The 15,217-nt window shown below is 54.6% G+C and overlaps 1 protein-coding gene across 3 annotated transcripts; it reads left to right on the top strand.

The window, feature by feature from the left end:
- The first annotated feature begins 206 nt into the window (after positions 1 to 206).
- Positions 207 to 13,131, top strand: WDR61 (WD repeat domain 61). Of its 3 annotated transcripts, none has more exons than XM_036277876.1 (11): positions 207 to 234; positions 2,335 to 2,385; positions 3,140 to 3,167; positions 4,767 to 4,872; positions 5,460 to 5,632; positions 8,707 to 8,855; positions 9,018 to 9,111; positions 9,776 to 9,869; positions 11,460 to 11,552; positions 11,951 to 12,029; positions 12,845 to 13,131. In XM_036277876.1, exons 2-11 carry the CDS (start codon positions 2,374 to 2,376, stop codon positions 12,932 to 12,934), a joined length of 918 nt encoding a protein of 305 aa, XP_036133769.1. In that variant the 5' UTR covers positions 207 to 234; positions 2,335 to 2,373; the 3' UTR covers positions 12,935 to 13,131. The 3 variants fall into 3 exon arrangements, with proteins under 3 accessions (XP_036133769.1, XP_036133770.1, XP_036133771.1); XM_036277877.1 differs by lacking the exon at positions 207 to 234 and adding an exon at positions 264 to 304; XM_036277878.1 differs by lacking the exon at positions 207 to 234 and adding an exon at positions 492 to 510.
- Positions 13,132 to 15,217: the final 2,086 nt, after the last annotated feature.

Raw genomic sequence — 15,217 nt, 5'->3', positions numbered from 1 at the left:
CCCTGCGCTTCCGGAAGCCGGTTCCCGCGGCCCCGCCCCTCGAGACGGGGCGGGGCCTCTCCGCCCACCGTCCTCCGCGGCGGCGAGGCTTCGGCAGGGGGCGCTGCGGTGTGCGCCGGCGCGCTGGAAGCGCGCGCCATGCCCCGCCCCTTCGTGATCTCATCGCCGTGCGTCGCGGTCGCGCCGAGTTTGCGTCAGACGTGCGCCCGAGCTGTGCGACGGGGCAGTGAGGTGGTGAGTCTGTCTTCACGGCCGGACGGAAAAGTCGTCGTGGGGGCCGCTGACGGCCGGAGCGGGAGGTTGGGTGAGCCAGGGGGGCCCCGAGCAGGCCCGCTCAGGGGTGCTCCAGGCCGCGAGCCGGAGGTGGCTTCTGTGACTCCGTTTCCCCTGCTGCCTCCCAGGGTGCCGCCTGGAGATGAGGGCCGGTGTCTCCGCGGGAGGGGGCCCTGTCCCTGTCGCCGAGGCACCGTCCTAACCGTACTTGTCCGGAGAAGGGCCACGCTGTCCTAGGTAGCGAGCCCCCCGTCCCCGGGCAGGTACAAGCGCGGCCTGGGTTCTCTCTGCTTCCAGGACCGTGTTGTATTGCGGGTCATTCCCGCCTGGGCGCCCTCGCGCAGGCACGTGGGGTGGTGTTTTGGAAACGCAGAGGCCGCGCCAGTGTGGAAAGTCCCCAGAGAGAGAAGGGGGCAAAAGAGGGCTTTGGGGGCCTCCCAGCCCTGGTTACTTTTATCAGGGGCTGGTGTGAGCGGTACTGTGGCTCGGTAGCCAGTCAGGAAGAGGAGGTGATAATAAGACCTGCGAAATGGGGGTACGAGGGTTCGGTGAGCTAATCCAAGTGGGTGGAACTTAAAACCGGGCCCCTGGGATATGCACTCCCGATGGACGCGCGCTGGCATCTTGAGGAGGCCGGCTTCTCGGAGGTGGGCCGGGTGCAAGCCCGCACTTCAGCTAACCTGGCTTGGCTCCTTCCCTCCCTTCCTGCCCTGGGCATGACCGTGTCTTGGGTCACAGGTGCATTGAGTTCTACGAGCTTGGTTGACATCTTCACAGGCAAGGATTATTCAGAAATTGTTTAGGGTTTTTTTTCACTGTTATTCTTGGGAAACGTTCACAGTGGCCTTCTGGGATTTTGCCAATTTAAAGCAGGGAACATAAACCTCCATGCCTTAGCTGTGTGATCTCTTTGGCTCATAAATAGAATGGAGAGGTTCGTGCACATGAATAAGAACAAATATTGCGTCCTTATGTTCTCAAACCTCTGAAATCTATCGTTTGCTATTATAAATTTAGGCGACAAATCACAGTATTAACAGAGTGACTTTGTCACCCGTAGAAATCACAGATATTTCCGTAACTTAGGATATCTTGCAAGTGCATCACAACTTTGAAATTATGGTGGCTACTCGACTTGCTGCTAGATATTGTTACATAACGTATTACTAGAAAATTACATATGTTACACTGTCACAGATTTATTTTTTGTATTTTAATAAAATTTTATTTCAGCACACAGTCTCCCCTTACTATTTTCAGGTTCTGTGTTTGCAAAATCGCCTACGTGCTAAAATGTATCGTTAGTCCCCAATCAATTCTTACATTGCTTCTGTAGTCCTTTGAGGACATTTGTGAGGAGGTGAGAAATTCGGGTCACGTGATGCACACGTGACATAAATGAACAAGGAGTCCCTCTGCGTTCTTGTTTCAGCTCATACCTTAAACAAGCGTCCTTTTTCAGTCTATGTAGTGCTGTGATTTTTGCATATTTGTGCTTTTTGTTGGTGGTCTCACTGTTTAAAATAGCCCCCGAGCAAGTGCGAATGTGCTGTCCTGGTGTTCCTAGGCGCGGGAGGGCTGTGATGTGCCCTGCAGAGAAAATGCATGTGTTAGATCAGCTTTGCTTCAGCATATAGAGTGCTGCTGGCCAGGAGTTCAGTATTAATGAATTACTAGTGCATAGTCAGTAAGATGTCTTTAAACAGAAACACACGTAAAAGAAAGTTATGTATTGATCAATTGGCAAAAATGTTAACAGAAGTTTGCAGGACCCTAACCCAGTTTTTTTTCCCTTGGAGGCAATGGAAAATTAAAAGGGCCTGAGGTTTTTTTCTCTCTGAGGAGCAGCAAGGGGCAGAGACGGGTCCCCCTCTGTAGTCAGATTTGAGGGGAAGAAAACACGGGGTGGGGTAGGTATTAGTTGAGTCCCTGAGTGCCAAGGGACTTGTGAAGGAAGCTCCTGGGACTGGCCCATAGAAAGTATCAGGGCAACTCTGTGGTCAAGGGGAACCTCCTGTCCTGATGACAACCCCTTGTGAAACCCTGGTGTTGTTTCCACAGATCTGTCTGGCCTTTGGCCCTTCATCCTTGGCTAAAGAAATGACCAACCAGGTAAGGCCGCAGCGAGAAAAGGAACACCAGTTGGTCTGTTTGGCAGGTTGTCTGGGTGTGGTCAGGAAGCTAGCATCCAGTTCCTGCTCTGCTCCGGAAGAGGGGATGAGGGGTGAGGTGGTGTTGGTCAAGTGCACAACATGTAGCAGAGGATTATGTTAACTGAGTTTCACCAGTTTTCAGAGGAATTGAGGACGCTTAAAAGAATTTGTACACAAAAACAAAAAGGGAACAAAGATCAGAAAAGGAGAGGCATACGTACACACACACACATATATATTAATTATATTTTCTTCTGTTAATCCTCACCCTGGGATCTTTTACCACGGATTTTTAGAGAATGGAAAGGGGTGCAGGAGGAGGGGGAGAAACATCAATGTGAGAGAGACATACCAATTGGTTGCCTCTCGCACAGCCCCTGCTGGGGCTGGGGATCAAACCTGCAACCCAGGTATGTGCCCTTGACCCGGAATTGAACCCTCGAGCAGACGGTCTAACACATTAGTCTCTTCTGGGGGTGAAGAAACTACAGTTTCTTTAAGAACTAGTTTTTTTTTGGTGTGACTACAAGTCGTGCATAAGCAGGAGCCCAGGAGCTTGCTGGGGGTCAGGGTTCCACGGAAGTAGCTCTCACCGTGGTGACTATCTGCTGGGGCTCAGTGGTGAGTGGGGTGCCAGGAGGTGTTTTAGGGAGGAAATGTGGTACGTCTGAAATCTGACCTTTGGTTTAATGAGGCTTCTGTTCTTTTTTTAGTACAGTATTCTCTTCAAACAAGAGCAAGGTAAGCAGCCTGCCTGTCCAAGCCGATTCCCCTGTGAAAACGGGGTTGTCTCTGGTTTCTTTAAAATTGTCGTCCTGCTGACCAGACACGCAATTCCCAAGTAGACTCTCTTTGCAGAAAAGTTAGCAGAGGCAGCTGAAGACAGATACACTTAAAAACAAACGACCACCAAAACCAGACAGAGGAGATCATGGGCTGGAGAGGCCAGGCTGAGACTTTCCCCATCTGAGGGAGATGAGCCTGGGAGCCTCCCAGGACCCCGTGAAAGAAGGAGACGCTCTGAGCCTCAGAACCCAGTTAATGTCAGCTCATCTGAGAGGTGAACCTGAGCTGAGCACTTGCTTCGGGGTCTGTCCTCAGCTCCTCCACGTAGGGATGCCCACAGGGGGCCTTTGACCCTTAATAACAGTGGAGCATGTGCCAGGCCTGGGACTGTGGGGAGTGCTGGGGACTGTGACAGTGGCAGTGGGCTTCACACCTGGACAGGAGTGTTGTGTGCAGACCAGCCACGCGCGTCTCGCTCTGCAGCACGGCCGGTGAGTTAGGGCGAGCCTGGACCAACGTGCCAGTGCCTGACAGAAGCCCTCCCACCCCACACGGTAGCATGGACATGGCCTTAAGTTCAAGCTAGAGCATTCTGGAATGGGTAACGGAGCTAGCCAGGCATCCGGTCAGCTGCCGTGGACACAGCCGGTGCCATCCAGGTGGCAAGCTAGCAGGCTCAGGTCGGGTGGGGATTGTCACTGACGCCACGATGCTGTGTAACTCAGGGCCAGTTCAGTGCCCTTGTGCTCTGGTCTGGAAAGGTGGACCTGGAGAACTGCCCCAGGCCTGAAGAAGCTCCATGCACACGTCACACTCACACGCCTGTGCCAGGTCTGCAGGCCCACCAGAGAGGCAGCCTGCACACTTAGTGTTTAAGGTGGACGGTAGTTAATAGATTGGGTTTGAGTCCCAGCTCTGCCTCTTCTTAGCTTTTGAGTTTGGGTGAGCTACTAGCTTCTCTGGGCTGATTCCGCGTCTGTAACGTGAGGGTGACATTAACAGTGCCTGCACGGTGGGGGGGGTGGTGGCGAATGAGAGTGCTTACAGAGGCTAATGCAGTGACTGGCCAGACGAGCGCAGCACGCATTTGTGGTGAAGGCAGCTCGTGTTGGGGCCACATCAGGTCTTGACTTTCAGACCTCTGCCCACGGCAAACTGCCTACTGGTTTCCAGAGATCTCTGGGAGACCGTTCTTACCAAGCGCAGGTCTCTGTTGGGTGGTGCGGCGAGGGCTCCCCGCTGGCCCCACTCGTTCCCGAGTGGCAGTAGCCGTTCCAGACGGGTGCATGTCAGAGTGGATGGGCACCGGACACAGCCCCCCACCTGCTCAGCCTGTGCCCTGGGCAGGTGGCTGCCTCAGAACCTCCAGTTCTCGTATGTGGCTCCACGGTTATGATAAAAAAGCTCTCTGGGAAAGCACTTTGCGAAACAGAGAGGCAGATGTGGGTGGATTCGCCTGAGAATCACTGGAACAGTGTTTGACTCCATTTTATTTAGCACGTTCAACTTAGAAGTTTCCTGAAGACTTTTTGAATGATGTGCTTTCCACTCTAGCCCATGACGATGCCATTTGGTCAGTGGCCTGGGGGACAAACAAGAAAGAGAACTCTGAGACAGTGGTCACGGGGTCCCTGGATGACCTGGTGAAGGTCTGGAAATGGTGAGCACCCTCGCCCCTAACATGCAGCCCTGGAGATGGGGTTTGGGGGTTTGCCTCTGGGCTCCCGAGGCGCAGCAGGGAAATGCGCACTGTTCTGGGTAAGGGGCTTGGCAGTGTGGTGGGTGCAGAGGCAGTTGTTTCTCCCTTGTCTTCCTGTCACTCAGTGGGGAGGCCCAGTGGTGTTTCACAGACAGGCCCAAGTGCGCACTGTTCTGGGTAAGGGGCGTGGCAGTGTGGTGGGTGCAGGGGCAGTTGTTTCTCCTTGTCTTCCTGTCACTCAGTGGGGAGGCCCAGTGGTGTTTCACAGACAGGCCCAAGTGCGCACTGTTCTGGGTAAGGGGCTTGGCAGTGTGGTGGGTGCAGAGGCAGCTGTTTCTCCTTGTCTTCCTGTCACTCAGTGGGGAGGCCCAGTGGTGTTTCACAGACAGGCCCAAGGTTACAGCGTGGCTGCCTTTGGTGTTCTGTGCTCCTCACCCTCTGATTCTCCATTTCCAGACCCTGGTAATACATGGTCACAGGCCCAGATGGTCATGCTGGGTACAGTAGGTTGTGTGTGAAGGAACCCATTCCTTTGTCTCCCTCTGAAGGCGTGATGAGCGGCTGGACCTGCAGTGGAGTCTGGAGGGACACCAGCTGGGCGTGGTGTCTGTGGACATCAGCCACACCCTGCCCATCGCCGCATCCAGCTCCCTCGACGCTCACATCCGTCTCTGGGACCTGGAGAACGGCAAACAGATCAAGTCTATCGATGCAGGACCGGGTAAGAGTTTCACTTCCAGGGGTGCTGAAAGGTCCATGACCACGGCTGTTTGAAGCCTGAGGTCCCCCCAGAGCGATGCTCTGTTGTGCGTCGGAGGCTGGCGCTTTGTGAGGGTGCACAGGCCCCCTGCCTGTGTGGCCCCTGGAGTCACCCACGGGGTGTGGCTGGAGGTGTGTGTGGGAAAGCTTCCCAGACACAAGCGCTCTGACTGCCCAGGTGACTGTGTGTCCTTACCCTGCTGACATGGCTGAGAGAGGACTTGGGGCCCCACAGCAGCCCACAGAGTCTGTTGAGACTGCTCTGTAGTGGAGAAAGCAGGCAGCGCCCGTGACCAGGAGGAGCAGCTAAACTCGTCTGAAGTCTCGCGAATGCAAGGAAACAGCACTTACATTGTGCCTGTCCTAGAAATACCCCCACCAAAGAGGGGGAGTCCCGGGGTCCAGAGAAAGTGTGAGGATGTGCGCGGCCAGGCCAGAGCTCTCAGGAGGGGTGCAGGGCCCCAACGTCACTCGGCTCATGGTGGGCAGGAGTAAAGACGGGCTCCTCTCCGGGCCATGAGGTGAATTAGCGCCCATTATGCAGATACTACAATAAATCTTAGGTGTGAGGTTAACTGAGGAATAAAAATCAAATTTTGAGCATTAGGATTCTTGATACTAAGCATTCTAAACTTCAAGGGATAAAAATCAAATTTCCTAATAACCATGATTCCAATAAACAGCTAAGTATAATAGGACTAAGAAAACATAACCCTATTAGAATAAATGCTATTGTCATTTAGGAATAAACATAGATATTGAAAAGCACCTGGGCCCAGCCGGTGTGGCTCAGTGGTTGAGTGTCGACCCTGCACCAAGAGGTCGCCAGTTCGATTCCAGGTCAGGGCACATGCCCAGGCTGTGGGCCCGATCCCCAGTGGGGGGCATGCAGGAGGCGGCCAGTCGATGTTCTCTCTCATCGATGTTTCTATCTCTCCCTCTCCTTTCCTCTCTCTAGAATCAATTTTAAAAAGTTGTTTTTTTGTTGTTGTTAAGAATAGCATTTTTTTATTTTTTAAATTTTTTTCCTTTATAGATTAGAGAGAGAGAGAGGAAGTGAGAGGGAGAGAGAGATAGGAACGTCAATAAGAGAACATTGATTGGCCGCCTCCTGCATGCCCCCACTGGGCATTGAGCCCCCAACCTGGGCATGTGCCCTGACTGGGAATCGAACCCGGACCTCTCAGTCCATGGGATGACGCTCAATCCACTGAGCAACACCAGCCAGACTAATTATTATTATTTTTTAATTCTCACCCGAGGATATGTTTCCATTGATTTTTAGACAGAGGAAGGGAGGGAGGGAGGCCTCAGAGAGAGAAAGAGAAACATCAATGTGAGAGACACATCGATTGGTTGCCTCCCTCATGACCCCAACCAGGGCTGGGGATCGAACCTGCAACCCAGGTACATGCCCTTGATGGAGAATTGAACCCCGGACCCTTCAGTCCACAGGCCAGTGCTCTGACCACTGAGCAAACTGGCCAGGGCTGATTTGTTGTTGTTTTTTATCCTCACCCGAGGATATTCTTCCATTTTTTGTACAGATAGAGTGGGAGGGAGAGAGAGAGAGAGAAACATCGACGTAAAGGGACACATCGAGTGGCTGTCACCCGCACAACCAACCAGGGCCGGGGACAAACTGCAACCGAGGTACGTGCCCTTAGCGGGATCCGAACCCGGGTCTCTCCGGACCGCAGGCCGACGCTCTAACCGCTGAGCCAAACCGGCCAGGGCCTGATTTGTTTTTTAATGGTGACTCCCCAGTCCTTATTCCATGTCAGTTAGTGGAAAGTACTCTGTCACACTGGTTTTGTGGAGGAGTATTTCTGGCTCCTCTTCCTTTGTTTACCGTGTTACTGAGGTAGAATTTTACCTCTGTAATTACACTGTGAAGTTGAGTGCCCAGTGCAGGGAGCTTTAGTACATTTCCGTGGTGGTGCAGCCGTCCCCCGATTCAGTTTTCGTTCCCTCGTGCCCATGGAGAGTCCGTCTGTGCTCCCCTGAGCCTTAGGCAGCCACCAGTCTGCTTTCTGTCTCTGTGGTGTTGCCTTTTTGGAAAACTTCACGTAGTGGAATTGTATTGTCTCACATGTCTTCGTTCTGTTTTTTTAGGACACAAAATTTTCTTTAATTCTTTGCTGGGGGAAGGGACACCACACTCCCACTCCTACAGTACGAGGTCTTCCGACCACGCCGTGAACTCCTAGGGAAGGGCGGCCGCAGCTCAGGCTCCTCCCCGCGGTGCTCACGGAGTGGGCGGCTCTGCGTGGAGCGGGCTGGCGCTTCGGTTGACCCGGTACCTGTCTCTTTGGCTTCCTTCCTCTTCTGATCATTTCCCTCCACGTGTTTCAGGAAGCTATCTTAGCTCTTCATTGTGTAACGTGCTCATACGTACATTCTTTCTCTTGGCGAGTATCTTGCCCTTAACTTGTTTGTTCACAACAATGCCCGCCGCATGCTGGGTGACACTAGACTCTCCCAGTGTTGCCATGGTAACATTTGTGGGGCATTCCTTGCTGAACATACCACCTTTGTGTCCACATATCACCTTTCTTAGAGATTCGCCTGTATGTGGCCAGAGGAACAACTCCATGTTTCCTAAAAGGCCTGGAACATGGAGCAGGTGCCCCTCCTCCCCCTTTGTGTTCGTCGTTTTTGTGGATTGCTGGGCAGGGGTTCTGGCCGAGAAGCCCCATCTTCATTCTTAAGCGCGATGTGTGAGGTTCCTCCGTGTTGTAGCGCAGACCAGAGCTCTCCTGTTTGCTGCTCGGTGCTGTGCCCCTGTGCGGACGGACCCCATCTGTCCGTCAGCTCACCGGGGACGGGCATCCGATGCTGGCCAGTGCTTGACTCTTAGCGTGAAGGTCGTTCCTCTCGGGTGGACACCTGGGGGTGGGCTGCCTGGTATTGTGCAAAGTGGACTGTTTTTCAGAGTAGCTGCACCATTGTATGCTCCTACAATGTGTTGTACATTTTAAAAACTAAGCTCGCATCTTTTCTCACTATTATGTTTTTCCTTCTCTTTCTGTTCAGTGGATGCCTGGACTTTGGCCTTTTCTCCTGACTCCCAGTATCTGGCCACGGGAACTCATGTGGGGAAAGTGAACATTTTTGGTGTGGAGAGTGGGAAAAAGGAATATTCTTTGGACACGAGAGGAAAATTCATTCTCAGCATTGCATACGTAAGGACATGTCACTTCTCTCCCTCTGACCCTCCCCGCTCGCTCTCCAGCCTGTCACGTTCCTCGCTGTGGGTGCCACGGGCCTGTTGGGCAGCGCTGCCCGGGGGGGGGGGGGGTGCTGCGGCTGCTGGGCGTGGCGCTCACACCCCGTGTTCTGTGCAGAGCCCTGATGGGAAGTATCTGGCCAGCGGAGCCATCGACGGCATCATCAACATCTTCGATATTGCGACTGGAAAGCTGCTGCACACGCTGGAAGGTACGCCCATCGTCCGTCCTGTGCGCTGGGCGTCGGGCCGCAGAGGGCAGTCTCGGGAACCTGAGGCGCCTGCACGTGTTAGCGTTATCCCTGGAGGCGTCGCCCAGACGGGCCAGTTCTCAAACTTTAAATGCTGCTCATTTCCTCGTGCGTTGCTGTACCTCAGCTCGTTTCTGTTGTGTCTGGTTCTAAAGAACCTTGATTAGAAAACAGCTGCTTTTGATCATTGGACGGTGGGCGAATGTGGTGCCCTCCTGCACCCGGTGCCTCTGGGCAGGAGGACGGGAGGGGTGGAGGGAGATTGCCCGTTCTTAGAGAGTCCCGAGTGGATGCTGCCTCCTCTGAGCCCTTCACCTGCAGCTCAGGGCTGGGGAGGGAAGTAGCGCTCTGTCAGATCGGAAGCCATGCAGATGCCCACGTGGCCTTGTCTGTGGCTGAGGCGCTTTTTCTACGCGCTTTGTGTTGAGGTCCCGGTGGTCAGGGAAGATGGGACTGAGGAGCATTATCTTCAGGAGGTTGGCCCGGTTATATGGATGTTTCTAGAACCTGAGGGAAGTGCTGGTCAGTGTCGGGGCCAGTCAGAAGGGACCTGGCCAGTGGGAACCCCATGTGAGGGGACGGGAACCAGTGATCACTGGCTGACAGGGGCCTTTGTGAATTTCAGGCCATGCGATGCCCATTCGCTCCTTGACCTTTTCCCCGGATTCTCAGCTGCTCGTCACTGCTTCAGATGACGGCTACATCAAGATCTATGACGTGTGAGTCCCCTGCCGGGTTCACGGCTTCTCGCTGAACACCAGTGCCGCCTGTGGCTTGTTGTTCGGGGCTTTGTTCAGGTCACACAGCCCACTCGCCTCCCCACCTGTGTGTGGAGTGTCCTGGAGGGAGGCGTGCGGGGCTACCTGCTGGGATCACAGCCTTGCTGCTCCTCAGGCACCTGTCTCCCGCGGGCTCTCTGGTTTCAGATTCTCTGGGTAGGCGTGGCATGGAGATGGGGGTGGAGCCGTGGGCGGTAGCTGGCCAGAAGTGAAGGCCAAGAGTCTTCTAGGGGTGGGGCTGCCCCTGCTGGCCCCCCTTGCCCTGCTCGCTGTGGGTCCGGATGAGGGAGCCTTTTGTTGGATTTTGATGCGGGTGCAGACATCAGTCATTCTCTCCAGTCGACAGCTGTCCTCCTTCGAGGCCATGCAGGTCCTTCTCGTGTCCCGCCACCTCAGCCAGTGTCTAAGGTTGTAGACTGCGCCATGGTGCTTTGACTCGGGGCTGTGATCTGCATGCCTCCGGGCCATGGCTCCAGGCCTGGCGTTCTGATCTCCCGGTGCACGGTTCCTCCGTATTTTTGGGAGACTTGCAATTAGAACTGCAGCTCTGGAGAGCGGACCGCGGATGTTCAGCCCCAGGGGTGGCGCCTCTCAGGCCGTGTTGGTTGTGGGGGCAGAGCCCGTGTGATGGTAGCTGTCCCTCCGGGCCCGGCGCCCAGTCACAGGCCTCCGTTGCTGACTTCCATCCGTGCTCCCTCCATCGCATGAGGGGCCGCCTGGATCAATGTCCCCACAGTGTAGGTGGGGGACCCAGGCTGAGATGGGGACACTGAAGACCTGGAACTCTCCACAGAGGCCGCCTCCTCATACCCCCAGGGGTGTGTTTGCAGGGATGGAACTGCCGACCAGCTCAGGCCTCGGCAGCTCGGCCGTAGGTGATTCGGTTTCACATCTTTAAAAAGCGAAGTGGCTGGAGCGGTTAAATTGGCGTCTTTGGTGGGGTTAGAAGTGGCCTGTCCAGGCCACGCGAGTGCCCCAGGGCTGGAGTGGCCCGGCCCATGTGGAGCCTGCTGCTGTCCTCAGTCTCCCCGTCCTGGGGGCCAGCTGCTGCGCTCTCCAGAGTGCGGCTCCTTCTGTCCTGAGCTTCTAAGCTGCTTGTCGTGGATCTTAGTCCTGGCTCTTGGCATAACACACTTTGAGCGAATGCCGTGGTGGGACTTTCTGCAGTGCGTGACATCCCTTCAGCTAGCACGCGTTTGTGGTAGACTAATACTGTCGTCATGAGGATAGCAGGTGCGGTCCAGTTAAACAGGCAGAGGTTGCCCGGCCGGTGTGGCTCAGTGGTTGAGCGTCGACGCTGCACCAAGAGGTCGCCGGTTCGATTCCCGGTCAGGGCACATGCCCAGGTTGTGGGCCCGATCCCCAGTGGGGGCATGTAGGAGGCAGCCAATCGATGTTTCTCTCTCTCTCTCCCTTTCCCTTCCTCTCTAAAATCAGTCAAGGGGAAAAAACCAGGCAGAGTTCATAGTGCGCTTTCAGGGACTTGCCCCGAAGCTAACAGCATCTCTGTTCCCACCCTTCTTGTTGCAGACAACACGCCAACTTAGCTGGCACTCTGAGTGGCCACGCGTCCTGGGTGCTGAATGTGGCATTTTGTCCTGACGACACTCACTTTGTTTCCAGGTACTTGATGATTCTTAGCACTTTTAAAATGTATGAATTGCCTGAAAATTTGAAGATGGTGAAGTGAGTTGCTCTCGGCTGAAACCAGCAGGGTTCTTGAACAGTCCGACTCGCGCTGTTTCCTTGGGAATCTAGGATTCTCCCCACAGCTAGTTAAGAGGTGTAAGGCCCCTGATGCTGTGAGGTCCAGGCAGGCACGCTTTGGGGAGACGGCTGCTCTGAGTGGAGAGCCACCCGGCGCTGCCAGCACCCAGGCCGCTCCTGGGCGAGCACAGGCCCCGAGGGGCCCTGGACAGGCACAGTGCAGGTGAGCGGGGTGGAGTTCCAGTCAGATTCCTTCCACCTGCAGACCAGCCTGAAAGCTGTTTTCCGACACTAATGTTCCCTTTTCAAAACAGTTCATCTGACAAAAGTGTGAAAGTCTGGGATGTTGGAACCAGGACTTGCGTTCACACCTTCTTCGATCACCAGGACCAGGTATGGCATCGGTGACGTAGTTCTTTGTCTGTGGCTTGTGAGCGTCGTCTGACTGCGGCGCTAAGTCTCTCCTCTCCTGGCCTCGCGGCTCGAGCTGGCGGGGCTGGCGGGCCCGGCTCTGAGCTGCCCCTGCTCAGACGTGGGCTGGCCTGTGCCCGGTGCGCAGTGTCTGTGCGGAGGCTGAGCACGTGTCGTCCGGAAAGCGTGCTGGTCGCACTACCTTTAAACGCCGTGCTAGTCAGACGCTTCAGCTTCATCCGGTGCCTGGGGCCCTCTTCTGGGTGCAGCCCGGCCGTGGCCCGCTCAGGAAGGGCCTCCCTTCTCAGAAGCTTCCACTCCTTAAACAGTCATCACTTGTCATTTGGGGAGCTATCCAAGGAAATGATCTGATGTCTGGGGTTTTTTTAATATACTTGAAGCCGTAAATTCTTACAGGTTTTTTGGCTTTCGTGATATTGATAATTTTTGTTTGGGTGTTTAAGTTAGGAAAAGCAGGGTTTGTGCTCACAGGAGACTATCTTTGTCAGCGTAACTGAAGTGGTACAGGTGCTCTCCGCCCTGGCCAGTTTGGCTCAGCGGTTAGAGCGTCAGCCTGCAGACCGGAGGGTCCCGGGTTCAGTTCCCGCTAGGGGCTCGTGCTTCAGTTGCGGTTCGTCCCTGGCCCCAGTTGGGTGCTGTGGGTGGCAGCCGGTTGATGTGTCTCTCTCATATTGATGTTTCTCTCTCCCTCCCGCTCTAAAATCAATAAAGAAAAGAATTTAAAAAAAAAAAGAATAAAGTGTTAGCAGAACATTTTTTTCTTTTTACTTTTACAGGTCTGGGGAGTAAAATACAATGGAAATGGCTCAAAAATTGTGTCTGTCGGAGATGATCAGGAAATTCACATCTATGACTGTCCAATTTAAACGTCCAAGTCTTCCACCCTGAAGCTGCAGAGAAAATGTGCAGACTGAACATAACATTCCTTATCTTTCTAGTTTGTTTAAAAGAAACACAGCATTTATTATAGCAGGAACTTAAACTTTGTAGATGCCATATAAACCTCTTCATATTTTACTGGAAATGCTGTTCCTACTTTAACATAAAGCATTCTTAATGCAAACCCCGAATTCTTGGACATGCTCCTCTCCGGGTGCCTGCTCACAGAGCACAGTGACGGGAGTCGGTGGCGTCACGTGACCGCGAGCGTCTGCCTCAGAGACAGCGATCCAGGTACCCACTGGCCTTCCCAACCTAGAAACACGGGCTCGCCCTGGGATTCCAGAGCGCGGTCACGCAGAAGCTAATCTACTCAAGGGGGTCCTGAAGGAAATAGGGGTCTGACTGGAGGGGGCGTCCTAGTCCTTCCCCCTGGACTTCCTGTTGGACGTCAGTGATGGCCCTTTCGCACTCTGCTTCACCCTCCCACTCCCAGAGAAGGCTCTAGCGTGCTGGCGGACACTGTTGCCTTCACAGTGTCCATAGGCTCCTGCCTCTGCCTGCTGTTGACTGCAGCCCCGCCCATTGTTCCGGAGCCCCCTGGGCCTGAGACTGGTCTGCGTGTGTTCTGTTTACTGGTCCTAACGCCCTGCCTGAGCCTGGTCCTGTGCCCTGCCTCTCTCCGGTCTCCATGCCTTGCTCACCCTCTGCAGCCACACGGCCCTAGCCTTTCCTCAGCCGGAACTTCTCCCAGACTGCGCTCGGGGCTGCGCGGGGAGGCCTTCCCCGCTCCTGCACCTTCCCCATCGCTCCCGCTCTTCACCGCACTTCCCACTGCCCTGCTCACCCCCAGCCCCGGTAGAAGCTCCGTGAGTGGAAACTTCATTCCGTTGTATCAACCAGTGAGAGGCGACCTGGCACTTAACACTTCTTTGAGGTCAGGAAATAAAAAACCAAAGCCATTTGTCTCATACCAGCTCCGCTTTAATTTCAAAGTGACAAATGTACAGGTGGAATAAATTTCCAGCAACACGCTCCAGATTCCACGTCCCTGACAAGGAAGGAGCTGGGTGTAATTCTGCCCCCGTCAAGCACAGTCCTCCAGCGGTCATTTGATAAGAGACAGCACAGGAACGGGACACCGGCAGTCGTGGTCTGCATGCGGAGCGACCGTCTTGTGGGCTTGGGTGGAAGAGGAACGTTGTGTCTGTCCTGACCAGTGATCAGTGGCCAGGTGGGCTCCTCTGTACCACTTTGAGCAGATTGCACTCGACCTGCCTGACTCTCCCAGGGGAAGTCCTGGTTTGAGTCACACTCGCAGGTGAGGGTGGGTGTAACAAGTGGCCTTTAACCCAGCAGCTTAGAAGGTGGTTTTTCTTCATGAGTGTTTTTGGAAGGAGAGGTAACCCTAACTTTACGCTCGTCTATCTGCCAGGACTGACACACCCGACAGGCCGCCGTGCGCAGGGGCGTCAGACTGCAGCGGTCAGTGCAGACTCCGCCGGCAGGAGCAGGAAGCCCTTGTGCACGGCTGGGGGTGTGGTGCGGTCCTCTGCAAGGGGACTTGTCTGGGAGACGGAGGTGAAGGCAGATGTCCTGTACCTCTCCACACCCCCAAGCCGTCCAGGAAGCGTGCTGTGCCCTGGGGCGAGCCCACTTCGCATTCTCCCACGGTTCTGCGGCTGCACTGAAGCTGCTGGGGAAACGGAATTCTCCGTTTTCTTTACAGATAAGCACTTTGGTGGGATAGCATTGCAAAAATTACCAACAGAAAATCATTAAAACCACAAAAAACAAGGTGCGGGGACACAGGCAAACAGGTCTGTCAGTGTGTCATTTAAAACACAGGTTTGTCTTCACCATGAGGCTTGGGAGGTTCAGGTAGCTTCCGAGAGAGGTGATCAGACACACACACGCCATTCCATTCGCTCGGGTACAGAACACTGGAGACCAGGTTGGCCCTGCAGCCCAGTCAGTGTGAGCCAGGTGCCGCCGCCACGTCTAGTCCACAGATGGGCCTCTATTCCCGAGGAGGGTCAGCTGGAATCGGGACTCAAATGCCACATTAGCAGGCCTGAGATCATGCCCTCAGCACCTCGACCACAGGACGGAGGGGAGAGAAACCCAGACCAGAGATGGGCCAGGTGCCCGCGTGGCGCCTGGGGGACTGCTCTCTTGGCTGTGCTTTATTGGTGGGACGGGATCACGGCAAAGCCACGACAAGCACAACGCGGCACTGTGGTCACTGACACCTCCGATGGGTCCTGGAC

Source organism: Molossus molossus, unplaced genomic scaffold (assembly GCF_014108415.1).
Source record: "Molossus molossus isolate mMolMol1 unplaced genomic scaffold, mMolMol1.p scaffold_m16_p_24, whole genome shotgun sequence".
Classification (NCBI taxonomy): Eukaryota; Metazoa; Chordata; class Mammalia; order Chiroptera; family Molossidae; genus Molossus; species Molossus molossus.
This window is presented reverse-complemented; position numbering and strand designations above follow the sequence as displayed.